The sequence below is a fragment of the Pleurodeles waltl genome, chromosome 6 (assembly GCF_031143425.1).
Source record: "Pleurodeles waltl isolate 20211129_DDA chromosome 6, aPleWal1.hap1.20221129, whole genome shotgun sequence".
Taxonomy (NCBI): Eukaryota; Metazoa; Chordata; class Amphibia; order Caudata; family Salamandridae; genus Pleurodeles; species Pleurodeles waltl.
The window spans coordinates 688,946,132-688,968,256 of record NC_090445.1 but is presented as its reverse complement, the minus strand read 5'-3'; the positions used below and the strand labels follow the sequence as shown (position 1 = coordinate 688,968,256).

General features: G+C 47.4%; 1 protein-coding gene across 1 annotated transcript in view; it reads right to left on the bottom strand.

Annotated features, from left to right (window-relative positions):
* The window catches only part of CPXM2 (carboxypeptidase X, M14 family member 2), a 357,136-nt gene that overhangs the window by 133,901 nt on the left and 201,110 nt on the right, over positions 1-22,125 (bottom strand). Inside the window, exons 5-6 of the mRNA XM_069239134.1 lie at positions 3,440-3,524; positions 2,524-2,674 (exon numbers count right to left, since the gene is read on the bottom strand). Coding sequence (XP_069095235.1) covers positions 2,524-2,674; positions 3,440-3,524 — 236 coding nt within the window. The remainder of the gene's footprint in view (positions 1-2,523; positions 2,675-3,439; positions 3,525-22,125) is intronic.

Below are 22,125 nucleotides of genomic sequence, written 5' to 3'. Positions count from 1 at the left end.
CACCCATCAGTCAAAATTATCTCAGATATGTAGCTCATCATTTTCTAAAATAATAAATTGATTGCCCTAAGATGGACCGGGCGAAACAGTTCTCTTTTGTCTTTGGCCATAATCTTTAAAATGGACCCCGGGTAAGACAACATTTCTTTGTTGAGCTCTGCAGGGAATATATTCTTAGTTCCAACAGTAGGGTAGAGTATACTTCGGTAAACCACAAATGATTCCATGGGGATCTGGATCATTCCTCACAGACTAGTCCTTCATTCTCCCTTGGTGCCATAAGAAGTTCTCTAATTAGTCTCGCCTTGTTGCTCCTCTCTATATAAAACTAATAAACAGCAGCTGTAATCTCTTAACTACTTGTGCAGGAACTTCCACTGGCAATATTGGTAGGAGCTAGTTGAGGAGACTCACAATTTTAAGGCCATCTATCTGCCCCAGCCATGATAACGTGGGCATTCTGGCGGTCATTCCAACCCTGGCGGTAGACTACCGCCAGGGCCGGGGACCGCGGATGCACCGCCAACAGGCTGGCGGTGCATCCATGGGCATTCTGACCGCGGCGGTACTGCCGCGGTCAGAAATGGGAAACCGGCGGTGTCCCGCCGGTTTCCCGCCGCCCTAGGGAATCCTCCATGGCGGCGCTGCAGGCAGCGCCGCCATGGGGATTCCGACCGCCAGCCTAGTTCTGGCGGTTTTGACCGCCAGAACCTGGCTGGCGGTAACGGGTGTCGTGGGGCCCCTGGGGGCCCCTGCAGTGCCCATGCCACTGGCATGGGCACTGCAGGGGCCCCCTAACAGGGCCCCACCAAGATTTTCAGTGTCTGCCAAGCAGACACTGAAAATCGCGACGGGTGCAACTGCACCCGTCGCACCCCTTCCACTCCGCCGGCTCCATTCGGAGCCGGCATCCTCATGGAAGGGGATTTCCCGCTGGGCTGGCGGGCGCCCTTCTGGCGGTCGCCGGCCAGCCCAGCGGGAAACTCAGAATTACCGCTGCGGTCTTTTGACCGCGCAGCGGTATTCTGACGGCGGGACATTGGCGGGTGGCCTCCGCCGCCCGCCAAAGTCAGAATGACCGCCTCTGTCTGTAAAGATTCAATTTAATCTTCCAAATCAATCTGGGATAACTGCTTGTGGAAATACGAGACAATGTAGGGGAACCTAGGCAGAAAGGGGCCTAGACAATGGTCCAGAGGTAGGGAAGGGTGGGGGGACTGAGCTACTAGGGGTTTTGGGTTTTGGGGGAGTGGGGTGCATAATCGTGATCACTCCTCAGAGTGGGAGCGGGCGGGAGGGCAGAGGGGTGGAAGGAGACCAGGTTGTCATTGCTCTCTTGATGCCTGCTGGATTTAGTTTGATTGTTATGTTCTTGTTTTTTGTTTATTGTGTTGATCTTTAAAAACAATAAAAGATATATTTTTTCAAATCAATCTGGGATAGTTTTCGTAATGCAGTGTATTTATCTCCCCTGTTAAATTAAATTCTAAATATTGGCCATCATAGCCCCACACTCACCTCTAGCTCATCTTTTTTCTCTATGGTTTGCAATATTAATGGTAAAGACAGAGGCCATCTTAAAACTCTACATTTGTCTGAAAAGGTGTGGAATGGACAATTCAAGATCCCTCAAAATTAGCACAATATCATCTGGGAAGATGATCATTGTATGCCCCTTATCCCCTAATTTAATCCCTTGGGTATCCTTGCTGTCTATAATCCAAGCAGCGATGGATCCTGGCTACCCCTGTGGATTGTCTCTGTTCAATTCCAGCAACCTCACTATAATTGGCCCTCCCTCATGTGCACATTTCAGGTCCCAAACCCACTTTCACTAATACATAGCTCGTCACTGCCTTACTTAAAAATGAAAGAAATAGGTTCTCCAAAGGGAGAAACAGACTACTCACCATCTGTTTTTTTAAGGGATTTAATGATTTGTAATATTTCTGTTCTCACAATCGGAGCTAAGAACCAGCAGCAATACACAATAAATTGAAAATACAAAAAACGCAGGCCACTCATCATAAACAACATTAACAAATTTCCTAGGTGCACCAAACTGCATCACAAACACCTCCGATAACACAACCAGCAGTATCAACAAATCTGTACTACTCACCAGAAATAAAACAATAAACACTTTCAATAAACAAACCACTTACACTTCATACATCCTAAACACAACATCCAAAACGCACAAACTGCAGGTAATTATCAACATAACAAACATGCTGGCAAGAAGGAAGTGCAGAGGTGGTTATTACTTTAGCTGACGTCTTGCATTGCCCAAACCCCAAATCTAGAGCCTTACAACCAGTCATGTCATTAATTTGACGTGAAGCATCTTTTGACTCATCAACAGTAGAGCCAGCCAAACTCAAAGGCTCAATTCAAGGTGATGGGAATCACAAACAACAAGCACACTCTTTGCCTCCCTCCCTCTCAAGTTATAAGATGAGGAATATGAGCAAATACGAGAGAGAAAAACACCTTACATTTGCTGTACAATGTACAATTTACCTGGAAGAAGGCAGCCCAGGATTTCTACCCTCATACAGATACTTCCCTCCTCATACCAGGAACGAGGATTAATACGGATATAACGCCCAACCAGCGGCTCTGGCAGTTCATTCAGAACCGGTATCTCTTTTTCATTGTTTGCTTCAAAAATCTGTTGATCAAATAAATATGAATTATGTGTGCAGCCAATGCAACCCTCAACGTGTCTTACTGAGTTATGTTCTAATAGGTTCAGACTCTAGCACATTAGCAACACAGGGCATGAGTGAAACCTGTTTGTCTCACTGATACACCTTTCCTAAATAGTGTCTTACTCAGCACAAGTGTATCCAGAGCTCTAAGACACTGCTAACTGATCTGGAAATTGTACACACTCTTCTTGCAATCAAATATATTACACTGCCCTGTGTAATTAGATCTTTTAAAGACCTCGATATTTACATATGTATGTGTTTTACACATTGTTATATAACGTGAATACAACAGACAGACATTCTAAATGCAGACTTATTTCACACCTGTGTGGATTTCTGATACATTACTTCTGCAGCATTGGGTACCTCATACTACACAAACAGATTCACACACAGACACAGACACACATTGCTTGTTGTGCATACACTCTGTGCCCTCTCCTTCTAGACACAACTGATTGCATCAGACACATGCATGCAAGAAACACTTGGTGACACATAGACACACACTTAAGCACACTGCTTGTTGCATTTACAGTCTGATTCTATGCCCTCTATTTCTTGACACAAATGCATGAAACAGACACACACAAGCACACACACACGCACTGCTTGTTGCAAAGCACATAGGTCCATGGACACAAAGACACACACACATACTTTTCTTCACCAACCCCATCCAGTAACTCTCACAAGGGACACCTTCCAGAGAGAGCACTCACCATCTCTCCAGATTCATTTCTGGCTGTGACCCATGCATGGCTGTCATTGCTGACCATGACAGTGTAGGACGTCACCCAGTCACTCCTAAAGAAGAGAAGAGGGTATTGTTAAATGCGCTCAGGAGACACGGAGCATCGGCAACCAGCAGCTCTTTCATGACAAAGGATAATTGTGATCGGGTCTGAGCATGAAGCAGAAAGCATGTATATCTGTAGAGAATGGAAGCTATAATGTGCACGGACTGTGTGAGCTACTCCGACAGGCAACTGAGGACAACAGACTTATGTACATGGGTTCCAAGCCAAAAAGTGGGTCCCTTGATGGCCATGACCGGTCCTAGGTTATTCTTAGAGATTCTGTATTCTTGCCTGATCCCACTCACACATGGGGACTATAATTCACAACAGGGGAACATTGTTTGTAGAGAGAGACATTAATGCAATGTGGCTAAAGCATTAGAAGAATCAAATGATAATACGTTTAGTGTTGAGCCTGTGGTCACTCGTATCTCTTCTGTCTGACCTGATGGTCTTCATACATAAAGGAAATGATCAGGTTGAGATGCAAACTGATTGCAGACAGTAATTGGGGGTGCAGACGACCTAAGTTAAGGGGTAACTAACTAAGGATATCTTTGACCAGACTTCTAACTGTGTTAAAACAAAACATATGGTGCTTGAAGTCTACGAGACAAAATATAGTGGAGGGCTGATCACATGGCACAATTCTTGATTCGTTTTTCCCTGGTAGGTCGAAGCCAACATCGAGCCAAGAAGCTCACAAGATTCGATAGGGCCACAACATGTCCTTGTTATCTTTAATTTGAGAAGATGTGCAACAGCTGCATGTTGTGGGAAATGTACAAAGTTGAGCGGTGACCTGGGTCATGTAACATTTCTTCAGCTGCAAGGGAACCATTGCATATTTTCTAGCCAGAGAAACCATTCTTCACTGAAGAAAAACACTTAAGATCAAGGTAAAACCTCAAACTAGAAGCGAGATTTCTCAATAGAGTAGAGCTCTCAATTGAGAAGGAGTATGAAGTTGGAATCTGGATTGAGAGACCCTTTGCTGGTGACCATTTGGGAGCGTTTGGAAGAAAACAAAGTAACTTGTGCTCTCTTGAATGTTATAAATGCACAACAGACTATTTTAGAAACAATGTATCTGTGAAGGGAAGAGTAGTGCATTGTCTGGTGCCACAGACAGCATGAATTCCTTGGAAATGCAAAATAGTTTCTTATTTGTCATATTTACGGCAAAGTGACGCAGCGCAGCAAGTCACCTTGCCGCTCTGCATGACAGGGAAAGGGCAGGAATGCCCCGTATTTAAAAGGATATTGCCCAGTCCTGTCTTTGTCCCAGCGCTGGCACCTTTTTGACTGCCTAGTGCCAATGCAGGCACCCTTGCACTATGTTACAAAGTTGCCTGCATTGTAAGGAGGATTGTTTGTGAGCAGAAACGGGAACCTTAATGCATAAAAATAAATTCCCTGAGGCATTTTCCTCTTCCTATGTGTGTTGCAGAATGTGTGGTGCATTCCCAGGTCTACTACTTCTGGTGAATCAGGGAATGCGTCAAAATCCATGGATGTTGTGTGGGCACACACATGCAACACCCATGGAACGTCTCCTTGGGGCAGAATAACGCAATGCAGCAATTTGCACTGTGTTGCCTTACTCTAGATTTATGAAGCCACTCAGAGCCATGCATTGCATGGTGCAAGAGTGTTGTTGGTGAAGAAATGAAGAAGCAGCACAATTCTGACTGGCAGTATAGTATATGTTTTTAGCAAATACGGCTGGGAGGACAGATCAGCTCTGTAACTGAAGCTGAACTCAAACTGCAACATAACAGACGGTGTCTTTTCAGCTCCACGTCTGAATTAATCGTTCTCTGTAAACCATGCTTCAGTAGAATTTCTCTGGTGGTCGAACAGAAGTGGCACACATTAGCATCTGGTCAAATCAGTTGCATAAGTCGTTGAGCTAAAAAAACTGATTTTAAGATGCAGAAAGTCTGGGAAATCATACTGTGGCACAGTAGTTGAACCTTGTAGGTGCTGCAAATTTGTAAGCTGCAACCTTTGGCATACGTTTTTATAAGCAACTCTCCAAACTTCCAAAACATTCCTTCATCAAACCACACCTTTGCTTAATACAAAATGTAATATTTCCTATCATTGGAAAGTGCCTTCTGGCCGGAAAGCTCCCAAATTCCTTTCCACAAAAATAAAAAAATTCAAAATGGTGGGGAAAGTTTCCCGAATTTCTTTCATAGTCCAAGTCTCTGAGGAACCAAAATAATCTTCATATCCCTGAGCAAACAACTGCCAATTTAATGCTGTGCAGAGAAAGCCCAGGGGTCTGGCTTGGATACTCTGCATGAAAGTAGACCACAGCAATAGCAGTACTTGGGATGTCCCGTAACAATGTACTTACATCTTCATTACAGGATCAGCTGTAACTCTGAACATCTGGTGCCGTTCACTCAGAGGCTCCACCTTAACCAGATGATGTCTCTGGGTGACCAATAACCTGAAAATTCCGTAGTTTAATTTCTTCATTTGTATTTGTAAGAAATTGAGTTTCTGGTTGGCTAGGGTATGCACCTCAGCCAGGCAGACCCTACCCACTCTAGTCAGGGCAAGGGAGTTACACGTCCAAGAAAAACCCTGCTCACCAGCTTGCATGAGCAGTCAGGCCTATCCCAGAGGCAATGTGTAAAGCGTTTGCACAACACACACGACACACGTGACGCAATATCCCCACCACAAAGGAAACACATCACCAGATTATATGAAAATATACTGTATTGTACACAACGCAATTATTAGACCAAATATCACATATCAGTACTATCCTGCTACCTTAGCAGTTGTCAGAACATTACACATTTGTTACTCTGCAAACTAGCAGTAGTCACACCTAACACACAGGTTACTCGGTATTCTGCAACATAAGCAGTAGTCAGGAAAACACGCTATTACACCAAAGCACTTGTCATAAGAATATCATAAAATGCCCATAGTAGGAACATTAAAAAACATATGGCAAGTTAGAAAAACATATTAGCAAGCATGTCCATAAAAGGAACATTTGCACACATGTAAAAAAACATCATAAAACAGGTAGGCAACATATAATGGAATAAAGTCTCTAATAAGAACTTTTGGTATATATATTGTCACTTAGAAGTGATGATAAAGGCACCTTCAGTGCCTAGAAGAACAAAGAAGGGGCCCCCGGTGCTCTTTTGTGCAACGTGGGGGCCTCCCCAGCAATTGCGGGGGGCGGCACGCACCCCCTCTATACTCCTAACAGGCCCCTCCTGGGGACCCGTGATTACTAGGGGTCCCCCCGGACCTCAACTGGCCCTCACGAGGGGGGCAATGTCTTTGAGGCAAGGTGAGAAGTGGGGGGGCACCACAGACTCCCTCCGATTTTGTAACAGGCCCCTCGAGGGGCCGTGATCTCTTCGGGTCTCGCCCTGGCCTTTCCTGGCCCTTCACGGTGGGGGAGACCACAAATCTCAAGGCTGGCCCACACCGGCCACACAAGGAAGCTGGCGGCGCGGGGGAACCTCCAGCGGGGTTCCCACCCTGCCCGCTGCCTCCTTTGGCAAATCCGGGTTGTCGGAGGAGCAGAGAGAGCCTCCGGTGAGGCTTCCCTTCCCCCTGACTCCATGGAAGCCCTCCCAAAGGGCCTGGTGAGGCGAGGGAGCCTCCACTGAAGCGTCCTCCCCTGCCCATGGCTCCCGCAACACCCAGCGGCCTGTCCGGTCGGTGAAAAGGAGGCAGGCATCTGCCAGAGCCCCGGGGATGAGCTACAGAGCACGCTTCTCCTGGGGGGGCACGACAGGAGCGCTCGAGCTCCAAGTGAAATAATAAAGACTTCTCCTGGTGTCCCAGGGGAACGGAACAGCACGCTCGCTCGTGCTCAGACCAGTAACCTCCCCCGGGCTGCGGCAGTGATTTTCCTCGGCAAAAGGGCACAATGCATCAAGGAGCCTACGAGCTCCCAGGGCTCCATAAGCGTGCTGCAATTATCGCTATGGCAGCCACAACAAAGGCGAAGGACCCCTCGGGAAGAAAAGGATGCAGGGGTCAGGGGCCACAGCACCCTGCCCCTAGGGGACAATGTCCTGGAAGAAAGCCCACAGGTGGAGGGGTCCAGCAACAGGCCAGCACAAGGAAAAGGCAGCAAGTGGCAAGTCCTTCACAGTGACAAAGCAGGTCACAAGTCAGCACAGCAGCAGCAGTCCTTGGTGGTTCCTGGTGAGTCCTTTCAGCCTTTGGTGTCCAGTTCCAAGATAATTCCAAGAGTCTCCAAATTGTGGGGAAAATTCCCCTGTACTTATATTCAGTCCTTACAATGTTTTGCAATGGTAGTGAGAGGAGGTTCCAGCTAGTTACAACTGGTTCTGGGAGTGCCCCCTCTCTCCTTTGCAGCACAGGCTCCAAACATCTGTTGGGGGATAACAACCCTATTCTGTGAGGCCAGGGCACAGCCTTTACAAATGTAGGTGTGCCCGCCTCTCCCTTCTCTCAGCCCAGGAAGACTATTCAATATGCAGATGCACCTCTGTGACACCTCCAACCTCCCTGTGTACAGGCTGTCTGAAAAGTATGCACAAAGCCCCAACTGTCACTCTGCCCAGACGTGGATTGGAGTCAGGCTGCAAAACATTAGAGTCATAAGCACAGATAAATGCGCACTTTCTAGAAGTGGCATTTTGGTGGTAGTATTAAAAAATACACCAACACCAGTAAGCAGCATTTATTATCACCATCACAACCATACCAAACACGCCTACGCTACCCCTCATTAATCAGATAATACCCCTTACACATAAGGCAGGGCATTTCTAATGCAATCCTATGAGAAGGCAGCACTCACAGCAGTGAGACACCAAGTTAGGCTGTTTGTCACTACCGGGACAGGCCACGCAACCTGGCACATGTCCTGCCTTCTACATACATGGCACCCTGCCCATAGGGCTAGCTAGGGCGTACCTTAGGGGTGACTTACATGTAGTAAAAGGGGAGTTCTGGGCCTGGCAAGTAAATGTAGATGCAAGGTCCATGTGGCAGACAATTGCGCACACAGGCCCTGCGCTAGCAGTCCTGAGACAGATTTGAAAGTCTACTTCAGTGGGTGGGCAAGCAACGCTGCAGGCCCACTAGTAGTATTTAATTTATAGGCCCTGGGTATAGAGATACCACTGTACAAGGGACTTATAGGTAAATTAAAAATGCCAATTTGGTATAAGCCAATCATACTAACTTTAGATGGGAGAGCACCTGCACTTTAGCACTGGTCAGCAGTGATAAAGTGCTCAGAGTCCTACAGCCAACAGCCAAGAGGTCAGAAAAACCAGGAGGAAGGAAGCAAAAAGAATTGGGATGACCCTGCGTAAGGGAAAAAGTCCAACAGTATTACTTTCTAATTCATCATCATTATTGGGCACTCTTCCTTTGCCACATACAAATCATTAATGCTAAAATATTTGTCTGTGACAGGCTAAATGACACATTTGGGACACCTAGAGTTTGATGTACAAATTTTCCATTTGTGAAAAGTGTTAGTAAAAGGTGCACAGATTTGTGCGACTGGAAAGGAATTTTGTAAACCAATTTGCGTACTAATACGTTGGTTGGTTCACACTATTCTGAATCATAGAAGGTTGCAATTCAATCTACCTCGTTAATATACTTAAGGCATGTCACAAATTGTGACCTGCTGTGACTGTCAAGAGTCACAAGCATGGTGAGCTGCTGGAGTCAGCAAGCCAACATATCTCTGTTTGTTTTTAAATAAAGCAATCTTTTTATTTTTTAAATGCAGCCCATTTTCGTAACAGGAGAACAGGATGCGTTCAGAAAATAAAAAAGTTAAATAAATTATTTTTAGGAGTATGCAGTGTTCCTATGGACTACTGCCTACCCTTAAAAATGTTTTTGTGAATATTCTCAAAGAGGAAGGTGTCCCCTGGGGAACCCTTCCCATTTCCGAATGGTTTACCATTAATCTTGAATTGGTGGTAAAATATTAATGTTTTACGACCAAGTGTCAGGAGAAAAACATGAATACATACCTTAAAGAGCCAGTATTTGGAAAGGACGCCCTTAACACGCCCCTTCCAAATAGAGATTCTTTAATATTTACTTAACCCAAATATCAATTTTGAAAACCTTAATTGGGCCTAGTACAGTACAAAAAGTGTTCTAGTGGGTCGCAAGGTCTCATATTTACAGAATCTGAAGGTTTGCGACCGTTAAAACTCTTTGTACATCAATCACTTAAACTCTTTATTTAAGATGTCTCCCAAATAGTTATGTGAATTCACTTCATCCATACTGAGCCGTTTAACAATATAGCCTTAGAGCCCTCTGTAGCAGGCTATACTGGCCATTAAAGGCCCGCTCCAGCGTTAAAGACCTGAGCCGAAAGCGAGGGCCTTTAACAAGGGAGCGGGACTTTAATTGCCGGCATAGCCCAGCTACGAAGGGCTATAAGGCTATTAGAATATTCTGCCACTAGAGAGAAGAATGTTCTAATAAATAAAACAAAGTCCTCAAGGAGCCTGAGGGGATAGAAATCCCCTCTGGTTCAGTGAGGCCTTGTTCACCGCTATTGCGGTGAACAAAGAACATTGGAATGTTGATGTTCTGGGCTTTTACCAGCCAGTAAAAGCCCAGGGCACTCCATTGTCTCCAATGGAGCTCCCAACATTCCAATTTTCTAAAATAGCCTTAGAACCCGCCGTAGCGGGCTCTACCGGCTATTAAAGGCCCGCTCCCCGTGTTAAATGCCCGAGCCGAAGGCCACTCTTAATTCCAAACAGAAAGATATATAAAATGTCTGTTTCTTAACATACTTTAAACATGGAAAGTTACATATCCTAATGTGGGCTGTTTTTTTCTCAGCTGCTGATATAATGGAAATGGTAATTTCATGAGATAATTATTTACATTTCTGAGGAGAAATGACACATATTGTGTGTGTGAGTTTTCACATTTCTTTTTCACCCTTCATTAAGATTGCATTTATTTCAGTTTCCCAGGCGCATTGCAAGATAGATCCCACGGCGGAGTGAAATCATTTTCACACTATTCAAACTGAGTCATCTATTCAAACATGTACAGTCTTGCTCTACAGCTTTAGAAGAGATTTTCAATGTCACATGCAGCATAACTGCAACCTCTATGGAAACATTTGCCAGGTAGAACCTGATGAAATATGTCTCCTAAGAAGACCTCAAAGTCGGAAGCTACTTGCAAAATCTGTACGAAAACAATGATTTCCGCTCTAGTTCCCCTTTCAAAGGAGGATAATAAATCTTAATACTGTGGTAAATCTGAATCTTGGAATTAATGATCCCAGCAGAATAATTAATTGCTGATGCAGATGTACTGAGATGGTATATCTGCATAACGAAGAAATTGGGGCTTATTGTTTTCTGGGAAGTGGATGTTTCTGAGAACTGTTTCCTTCATCTTAAGTAAGGGTGCATGCATTACAAAGTGTTACAAACGTCTCAGTTTTGAGCCAAGTATGAAAAGCTGCAATATTTTCCAAATAAACGTCACCAAGGTAGCAAAATTACCTACACCGCCGTTCTGCCAGCCTTACCATGGAAATGTCTGAATATATGACATTTTATTTAGAGAGGATACAATCGAACCTTCATGAGTCATAACTGATACATTAGCAACCGAGTCACCTGACCTTTAGTGGTTAAATTAGGACCTTGCAGTTAAGAGCATTTTGTAGTTTTCAGTGCCAATTGCATTTTCTGTCCAGTTATGACAAACATGTCTCCTCTTACAGAAGTGGCAATGAAAGGAAGAAAAAGCCTGATTTTAAAACACCACAAACATATCCGAGGCACTTTTTTCAGGCTCACAGCAAAAGTTAAAAAATCCAGATGTTCAACGAAAGTGAAATACGAGGGGACACATGCAATCAGATGGATGTTCTCACACTAGCTCACTCTTGTGCTTCTGTTCTGTATAAAGCCTCCAAATCCCTTCAGCTAAGCAGACATCACTTTCATGCACTAGAACCATAATTCTATTTTATAAGTGCATAAAAAGTCACTTGCATGTGTAGACTGGGGCCGCCAATTTCAAACATTCAACATGTAACTCTTTTGTATCCTCGGTAAACTGAGCTGACAACTTTCTGCAAAGTCACAATATGTATCTGTTTTGCCAGGCCAAAGCAACCTAAAATATTTTGGCTCAGTACATAGCTGTTTTTAGGGTCGAGCCTGCGTTGCATGCGCTCGCGCATGCGTATCGCAGCGAGTTGCTTTTGTATTTAGAAAAGGGCTCGGAGCCCTGTCAACTTCACGTCAGTGTTTTTTATTGGTTCGTGGGCTTGCCTAATAAAATCCGCTTGCTTTCATTAGTCGAAGGCAAGCATACGTCATGCCTTTTCCGGTGGCTAGCCCTCCTCGAGCGCAGCGACCAAGTACAGAAAACATGCTAGGCTCGCTGTTTTCCATCGGGCTCGTGGACTTCTTTTTCTCTAATTTACGAGCGCGATCTCGCTTGGCAGAAGTTGAGCGCTTTATATAGTTAATTTCACTTTTTCGGGTTATGTAGATAAATGCACTTTTGCCCGATAGGTGAAAAGTCGGGTTAGGAGTTTATAACGCGATCAGCTCTAACATGAGCAAACGCGAGACCCGTTGCATTGTAAATGCTTGTTTCATTTGGAGTACATGAAATATGAAAGCGGAAAGGGTTCACAGAAAGTCTGGTTGAGACATGCTGGATCATATCAGTTTGTGACTTCATAGTATCATTATTCCAGCCTGTCACCCCCATTAGCATCACCCCAACCCGTCACACACTGTTAGTCCCATCCGAGCTAGTCACTCCAAATTACCACCATCCCAGCCACTCGCCTCGTAGTAGCACCATTCTGAGACCGTCGAACCCTATCAGCACCATCATCATCAGTTTTTATATACCATGATGGAAAACAGTAAGGGAAGTTATGGCCAGACAGTGCTCCATATAGAAGAAAATTAGAATAATAATTATGGTTCCCAGTTTTCCATTTTTAAAAGAGGGAAAATACAGACACTTGTGATTCTTGTGAGTAACCCTCCATGCTGCCCTTCATGTCTTCGAGGCCAACATCTGAGCAGATACAAGCACGAGAAGTTAAAAAAAACAGGATGAAATTACCTTACATACAGGCATATGTTAGTATATATTTGTATATAATGCTAATATTTATCCGTGGGTGTAGTATTTTGTTGCATTTGAGTGCTTAATTTGCTAAAACGTGACAGACATCAAAGTATGAGTAAATGCCTGTCAGTTAACTATGGAAAAATACCATTCTACTACTCCATTTATTCTCAAAACACAAAATAAATTAAGATAAATAGAAATAAAATGGCCAAAAAATAAATATGGATAAATACAGACGAAAATGCTTAGAAATTAAATACCAGAAAACCAGGAGCCTTAATAATAATGTTCCAATGAATCTCTGACAGATGGGATGAATTGACTTCTGCGTTTGCTCCTTTTCATGATGTTATCCAAAAAAAACATTTGCGAGTTGATCTCAATTTTCTAGCTGGCATCCATTGATTCAGTTTATGTTGTTATTTCCCCAGGACCTTATGTAAATGACAATATGTGTTTAGGAAATAATCTATATTCTTGCATTTACCATTAAACAGTATCATTTTGGGAGCAGCAACCCGCATGGCACAGAGTTCTGCAGAACCTGAAGCTTCTGTGCTCCTGTTTTAGTGCTAGCTATCAGGGGAGAAATACAATAATCTACTGTGAAGTTCAGATAGCTTTATAGGTGAATTTTGTGTAGAAGTGCTATGTACAAAATTGAAATTACAACAGAGGTGCTTGCTGGGTTCCCAAGTGGCAATCTGGAGAATGGTAGATTCTGAGGATCCTCATTTATAGGTCTCACATACTAGACAACACATGCGCTGGCTATTACAGGAGATATTGTGGGCTTACCACAACCATATAGTTGCTTGAAGCTCGCCTGTTGCTTACTAGTCGCTGGCTTTCCTGTCACTTTCATTTGCTTGCTTCTTATTTGTGTCCCAGCTTGCCAGTCTTGTGTTTGTCCCTGCCATGGAGTACAGCCTTTCTACCATCTCTTTTGATTGGCTAACTTGTGTGTTCCAATTGTTTGCTTTTCAAGCTCTACTTTTTTCTTTCGGTTGAGAGTGCATGATTTTTTCTGCTATGTTCTACATTTACTTCTTTTGTCCGTGTTGCTCTCTGTCATCCATGTGCTTCTCCCTGTCCCCCTGAGTCCCATGACATTGGGTACTTCCCCCATTTGCTTTCTCCCCCCTTACTTCTCCTCCCCACCCCTTTGCTGCTCTCTCATCCGTTGCTTCTCCTTCCCCCCACGTACTCCTGTGTGCTTCTACCACTGCCTGCATGTTGCTCTTTTTGCCCGTGGTAGTGTTGCTTCGACCCCCATAATGCATCTCTCCCCCCATGTTGTTTCTGCCCCCCCTCATGTTGCTTTCATCCCACCTCTGTTTATTTTATTTTTTTATGCTTTCTGTATTTCTTTTTTCTTTTTAGTTACTGTTGAGACAGGCCCTTTCTGCAGGGGCACCCCAGATTTTTGCCTTCTTCGTCTGGGGGTGGAGCTGGGACTGGCCCACTTATACTTCAAAGAGCTTGCATCAAGCACACATAAATTAACCTGACACTAGTTTTTTGTCACCCAAGATGTTTTGGAGCCTTGACAGGGGAAGGGAAGAACTTTACAGAACCAGATGTGGGGGTAGCATAGGGAATACCATCAATTCAAAGACTGGCACCTGATATAAATATTGGACCTCCTCAGCCACTCAGCAATACACTCCTGGACCTGTGAAAATTACATTAGAAGAACTGCCTTGCCCTCCAGAGGGCTGCCCTGATGCTTGAGGACTGCCTTACTCTCCAGGAAGGAAGACTGCACCTGCTCCCTTAATCCCAGGTTTAACTGAGTGACTCCAAGGATCAGTTAAATGACATCCTGTCTGAGCTACCGGGAGACAAGCTCCAGGCACCTCCCGGCAACTGTCCAGCTGACCTGCTACACTTGGCCTGCCTGGACCTGCAACTGGACCTACCTGAGCCCTGCTGACCTCTGCTAGAGTGAATTATTGATCCTCAAGAGGTGCCTTTACAGATCCTGGACTCTTGGCTGGCATCTTTTGAGCTCCTCCTGAGAAGAAAAATGAAATCCTTATGTTTTGGGCTCATCACAAATGCGAACAGGTTTTTTCGTGCTGAGAAGATCCAGTGAACCAGACTCTGTGCTACTGAGACAACTTGCGAAGGCCAGTTATGAGAGATCAGCACTTCATGTTAAAGCAACGACTGCCCACAATGACAGCCAGTCCAAAGCTACAGTGATGACAGCCTGCGCTGCCAAACCTGCTTTTCGCGTTACAGCAATTGCCATCCGGGACACTTTCACTGCTCCTCCCGGCCTTCTTTACCGCAAATGGAAATCTTTGCATTGGACTTTGAGAAGGCACCGTTTTCAGCACGACTAACCTGGTCACTATATCTGTATCTGAAAATTTTAAAATTGCATATCTGTGGTTCTACTGAGTGGATTTTTGCCATTCCATAATCATTTTATATTTTTAAAAAATTCTATTATTCTAAACTTGTTTGGGATTTTCCTTGTGTTGTATTTTCACTTTATTATTGTTTGTGTGCTGCATAAATATTTTACACAGTGCATCCAAGTTAAGCCTGACTGCTTTTTAATTTAATTTAGTGACTTTGGCCCTCATTACAACCATGGCGGTCGGTGTTAAAGCGGCGGTAAGACTGCCAACAGGCCGGCGGTAAAAAAAATTGAATCACGACCATGGCGGAAACCGCCAACATAGACAGCCACTTTAACGCTCCGACTGCCACGGCGGTACAAACAAACAGCGCGGCGGTCACCGCCAACAAACAGGCGGAAGACAATGTACCGCCCACACTACTATGAGAGGCCAATCTGACACCTTTTCCGGGGCGGAACCAACGCAAACAAAAACACGGCGGAAACAGGACTTGGAAGGGAAAACACTCACCTCTCCACACCCCACGAGGAACCAGGATGCCATGGAGCCAGAACTCCAAATACTCCCTGCGATGGTATTCCTGCTCCTCTACCAGGAGCATGAAAGTCAGCGGCGACGACCACGGAGAGTACTGCACCTACAACACAGGGGAGGGGGGAGGGAAAAGAGAGTGATACACACACGCAACACGCAAACCCCCCACCCCACCCTCACCCACAACAACATACACACAAATACATGCTGCAGCATTACATTTACACCGCCCCACCTCCCCTTCAAGAACGCAAGGACAAAAGGAAATGAGTTGAACAAGTGTAATAAATAAAAATCCATTAGTCAAAACTTGAAATACAGTATATACCAGTGGTTCCCAACCTTTTGACTTCTGTGGACCCCCATTTTATCAATACTGGAGCCCGGGGACCCCCACTGAATCATTATTGGAACACGGGGACCCCCGAGGAGTAATTACTGATAGCTGGGACCTAATATTATTAAATGTTTTAAGCAGCCGCGGACCCCCTGAGGAGGCTTCAGGGACCCCCAGGGGTCCCCGGCCCACAGGTTGGGAACCACTGGTATATACAATTATGTACACCAACTGCACAAGTCCGGATAGTGCACTATTCATAGTCCGTGGACCACTGGGCCCAAAAAGCATGGGCGAGGCCCACACTCGATACCAGACTTCAAACGGAGAGAACACTGCAGGGGCATCAGATCGAAATGAAACAGGCACCTCAGGGGGAAGGGGGGGCATCTCAGCCGGATGAGTGAACGACGCCAGCTCCATGAGGGGGCTCCATTCCCACTGCTGTATCCTGGGGAGCGCAATGCCACAGTCTCACAAGTCTTTACAGTGGGTGGTTTGCCCACTGCTGTATCCTGGGGAGTGCAAAGACACAGTCTCACAAGTATTTCCAGTGGGTGGTTTGCCCACTGCTCTATCCTGGGGAGTGCAAAGCCACAGTCTCTCAAGTCTTTCCAGTGGGTGGTTTGCCCACTGCTCTATCCTGGGGAGTGCAAAGCCACAGTCTCTCAAGTCTTTCCAGTGGGTGGTTTGCCCACTGCTTTATCCTGGGGAGTGCCAAGCCACAGTCTCTCAAGTGGATGCCTTTCTCCACAGGTTCTGGAGGGGGCATTGTGCCCAGAGTGCTTCATCCTGCCAAGGACTGAGGTAGTGGATGCCTTTCTCCACTGGTTCTGGAGGGGGCTTTATGCCCAGAGTGCTTCATCCTGTCAAGGACTGAGGTAGTGGATGTGATACTCCACTGGGTCTGGAGGGGGCTTTGTGCCCAGAGTGCTTATCCTTCCAAGGACTGAGGTAGTGGATGTGATACACCACTGACGGTGGTGCAACATGCAAGCTGCCCAGACACCTGAAACTGACCACCAGCCTTGTACGACTGACCACTGGGGATGGCAGCCATGTCTGCATTGGTGCCACTGGCTCAGGATGGCAGTGCTGGCGGCGGTCTTAGTGGCATCGGTGCTGGCGGCAGCCTTTGTGACTGCGGTGCTTGTGGCGGGCTTTGTGGCAGCGGTGCTGGTGGCGTGCTCAGTGACAGCGGTGCTAGGGGCGGGCTCTGTGACTGCGGTGCTGGTGGCAGAGCAGGTGGCCGTGGAGGTGGCGGTGCTGGTGGCAGTCTTGTCCGTTGTGCAGGTTGGCGTCGACGTGGACCTGCCCTTGATTTTCTGGCCCTTCCCCAGCTTGGATGGTGGCGCAGCTGTCTTTCCACTATCCACTTTTGTTTTGCCTGAGCCCTTGGTGGGATGTGGGCAACTTTTTTACTTTTGGAGGTGGAGAATTTCCTTGCCCTCGCTCTGTGGAACACTGGCAGCCCTGATGGTTGGCGCACTCCAAAAGCCCGCAGTTGCTGGCACCACTGTGCCCGGTGATGTGGTGGCTGAGGTGCTGGGTTGGGACCTGGAAAGGCGGGCCCTAGGGGACGGAAGGGAGGGGGTGTAGGGAAGAGGTCAATAGTAGACAGGAAAAACTTTTTAGACACACTGGGACGGTATAGATGGAGTGGGTTTGGGAGTGGAGGAAGAGGTAGTGGTTGTAGGAGGCGTACGTTTGCTGACTTTGGGTGAAGGTGCCTGGGCTGGAGGCTGTTGTGAGGTGGATGGCTGTTGGGTGGGTGTGTGGCTGCGTTTGTGTACTTTGGAAGGAGGGCTCACAGACACACTAGGAGAGGACACAGGGGATGTGTGAATGGTAGTGGGGGTGGTGAGTGCATGTGAGCAGTGTGGCTGAAGATGTAGTGCATGCAGGTGTGAGTGGAGACAAGACAGGGAGATGTGGAGGAGGGGGACACAGTGGAGGCAGTGGATGTTGGTATGTCTGCATGGGATTAATGCTTGTGTGAGTGTCTGTGGGACGTGTGGTGCTTATGTTTGCCTGAGCCACTCTTGTGTGTTGAGATGTGTGCATGCTGTTCTGATGGTGTGCTTCGAATAGGCTGAGGTACAGGGGATTGGGTCTTGGTGGAGGAGGTTGGAGGGGGATGCTGGACACAGGGACAATGGCTGCCATCAGTGCTGAGGCCAGAGCCTGAAATGCTCTCTGTTGGGCTGCCTGACCAGATTGAATGCCCTCCAGGTATGCATTTGTTTGTTGCAACTGCCTCTCTACACCCTCAATGGCATTCAGAACGGTAGACTGCCCAACAGTGAGGGATCTCAGGAGGTCAATACACTCCTCACTGAGGGCAGCGGGCGGACTGGGGCAGAGCCTGAGGTGCCTGGGGCGAAGGAGATGCCCACCCTCCTGGGTGAGCGGCCACGGGACACACACTGAGGGGCTGCTGGGAGGGCGGTGCTGGTAGTGGGGGTGGCAGCTGTACCTGTTGATGTGGGGGGCACAGAGGGGCCTGTCACCGCAAGGGAGCTCCCATCACCTGTTGCTGATGTCACCTCTGGACCCCGCCGTGGAGCTCCCCTCTGTCCCACTGGTGGCTTCAGACTCCGTTGTCTCGCCCTCCAGGGCCATGTGGGATGCAGCTCCCTCCTGCTCCGGTGCCACTGCTCCTCCGCCTGATGATGCTAATGCACACAAGAACAGGGAGACCACAAAAAGGGGGGGGGAGACAGAAGAAAGACATGTTCAGTGCATGCAATACCACTATCGTTAGCAGACATTACAGACACAGCAGCCCTCTGCACTACGCCATGCACTTAGAGTTCCCCAATTGATAACAGGGACATGGGGTACAAGGCTTATGCCCGATTGCTGCACACATGGAAGTCACAGGTGCCTGACTACGTGTAGTTGGCTCTTACCACTGGTGGGGTTGGGGTGCCACATAGCCTGCCTCACGAAGGGACCTTGCCTACATAACTCGCCCTGGCCTAGAAGAACCAAATGCCCACCCCCCCACCCAGACACCTCGTAATGCACGCAGACTCAGCTAAATGAGAGTGTACTCACCCCCTTGTGGCTGCTGTGATGCCCTCAAGCGCCCATCCAACTCCGGATAGGCCACTGCCAGGATCCGGCATATCAGGGGGGTCATGGTGCGACGGGCACCGCTCCCACGTTGGGAGGCCATCCCCAGCTGGGCCTCTGCCGTCTTCTTGCTCCAGCGGCGAATGTCCTCCCATCTTTTCCAGCAGTGGGTGCTCCGTCTGTGGTGGACCCCCAGGGTACTTGGTAATGGCACGCCAAATATCCTTCTTCTGGTGGGTGCTGACATGGAGGAATATCACAGGGGAAAAAGGAAAATATTTAACCGTCCGGACCGTCACAGTCATTGACCACGTTCCCACTCTTGCCCTCACGCACATACACTCACGGTCCGCTCATGCAGGCCTCAGTCCCCCCACCTGTATCTTCCATCCACACCACTCCAAACAGGCATTTCCCATACAGCATGCTCACAGTGTACTCACCTGTTTGTCTGGAGGACCGTAGAGTAGCGTGTACTGGGGGAGGACCCCATCCACTAACTTCTCTAACTCCTCCGAAGTGAAGGCAGGGGCCCTTTCCCCAGACACATGAGCCATCTTGGCTTCCAGACTGAGGGCACAGCAGTACTTGTAGTGTAGTTCCTCTCCTGTCGAAGGTCCGGTATCAAGTGAGTGAACAGACAGAAAATGGCGGTCACATCCGCGGCGGTGCGTACCGTCACCACCGGCGTACATCGTCATTGGCCCATAGGGACCAATGTTAACCAATGCAGGATTGTGCAACGGTCTTTGACCGCCTACCGCGACGGTGTACAACGCCAGCACAGTTACCTCGTATTCCCCTTGTCCCACCTTACAGGTCAGGCAGCCGCCATTTCAGGGGGCCACATGGCATTAATTTTAAATGCGTCACACCTATCTAGGCCTTTCATACACGCAGTGACACGCACATTGCGGATTGACAAATGTGTGCAATAAACATTTTTTTATACTTCAGTGTTGGCTGACTCCCTGCTCGCTGTTCTCGTCCATAGGGCACGTCTGGTGGGGCAGGTGAGGAGATGGTGGCATCCTCCGGTGTACAGACCGCTGGTGGACCTGTCGACAATGTAAGAGAGACACATAATAGTCACCTATAGACTTGATTGTGCAACAATCCATGAACTGTGTGCCCAGTTGGAGCCAGACCTGATGTCAGCTATCCGCCATCCCACAGGAATCCCCCCTGTTATGCAGGTCCTGTCGGTACTCCATTTCCTGGCAAGTGGATCTTTTCAAACTACAGTGGCCATTGCATCAGGGATGTCCCAGCCTATGTTCTCAAACGTGTTGTCCAGAGTATTGTCTGCCCTGCTGAAACACATGCGCAGCTACATCATTTTCCCTCAGGTGGAGGATTTGCCCACAGTGAAAGGTGACTTCTATGCCCTGGCACATAGCCCCAACATCATAGGTGCCATTGGTGGGACACATGTGGCATTGGTACCCCCCGCAGGAGTAAACAGGTGTACAGAAACCGGAAGAGCTACCATTCAATGAATTTGCAGATGGTGTGTTTGGCCGACCGGTACATCTCCCATTTGAATGCCAAGTTTCCAGGCTCAGTGCATGACGCTTACATTTTGAGGAATAGCAGCATCCCTTATGTGATGGGGCAACTCCAGAGGCACCGTGTTTGGCTAATAGGTGAGGACAAGGACCCTATACCCTGTGAATAGTTGTCTGGGTGTGGGGTTGTCCCTAAGGGTTAGTGTGTGTCTTATAGTTGTCCCTCGATATTTTCAGGTGACTCTGGTTACCCCAACCTGTCATGGCTACTGACCCCAGTGAGAAATCCCAGGACAAGGGCAGAGGACCGCTACAATGAGGCATATGGGCGAACTAAGAGAGTGATAGAAAGGACCTTCAGCCTCCTGAAGGCCAGGTTCCGGTGCATCCATACGACAGGTGGTTCTCTCTACTATTCACCAAAGAAGGTGTGCCAGATCATCGCCGCCTGCTGTATTCTGCACAACCTGGCTTTGCGACGACAGGTGCCTTTTCTGCAGAATGATGGTCCAGAAGGAGGTCTTGTGGCAGCTGTGGAGCCTGTGGACAGTGCAGAAGAAGAGGATACTGACAACAGAAACACCTTTATCCAGCAATACTTCTAGTGAGACACAGGTAAGAAGATGTCACTGGCTCACACGTCTCATACAATTGTTAGACCTATCATAAGTCTGTCACTTTCACCCAGTGTATGGACCCTGACTTGTCACTTTGCCTTTCCATTTCACAGATGTGGATCCCACTGTGTGACCTCTGCTATATTACCTCATTGACTAGAGCTGTGTGACATAGCTATGTTGGCAATACAAGCGGCATTGCTATTTTCCTTAGTTATTGCAAATACACATTTGTGAAAGCACAGGCTGACTCCAGATTGTTTTATGATTCAAGGGTGTTTATTTCAGTGCAAATTAGTGGAGGGGGTTTTAAAATGGGCAGGGGTGATGGTGGAGGATTTTTCAATGCAGAGTCCAGTCTATTTGTTTCACAGGTGCATTGTCCAAAGTGGCAGAGGAAGTGGAGCTAGGGCAGTTGATGGATGGACAGAGTGACAAAGTGGGACAGAAGGATGACATTCAGGGTGGTCTCATTTTCTGGCAGGGGTCTTGGCATTGTTCTCTGTTTTCATCCTGGATCTCAGGGACTATTTGCGAGGTGGTTCTCCATCTGCAGAGGGTGGGGTGCTGGTGTCGTGGTCCTGTGGCGGTGCCTCCTGTCCACTAGCGCTGGTGGAGGTGGTGGGCTGTTCATCATCCAGGCTAGTGTCAGGGGCCCCTTGTTGTGCCACAGTGTCCCTCCTGGTGTCCAGAAGGTCCTTCAGCACCTCTACATTGGTAACCAGGGTGGTGTTGATGGACTTGAGTTCCTCCCTGATCCCCAGATACTGTTCCTCCTGCAGCCGCTCGGTTTCCTAAAACTTGGCCAGTACCGTTGCCATCATCTCCTGGGAATGATGGTACGCTCCCATGATGTTGGAGAGGGCCTCGTGGAGAGTGGGTTCCATGGGCCTGTCCTCCTCCTGTCGCACAGCTGTCCTCCCAGTTCCCCTGTTTTCCTGTGCCTCTGTCCCCTGAACCGTGTGCCCACTACCACTGCCCCCAGGTCCCTGATTTTCTTGGGTTGGTGGGTTTGCCTGGGTTC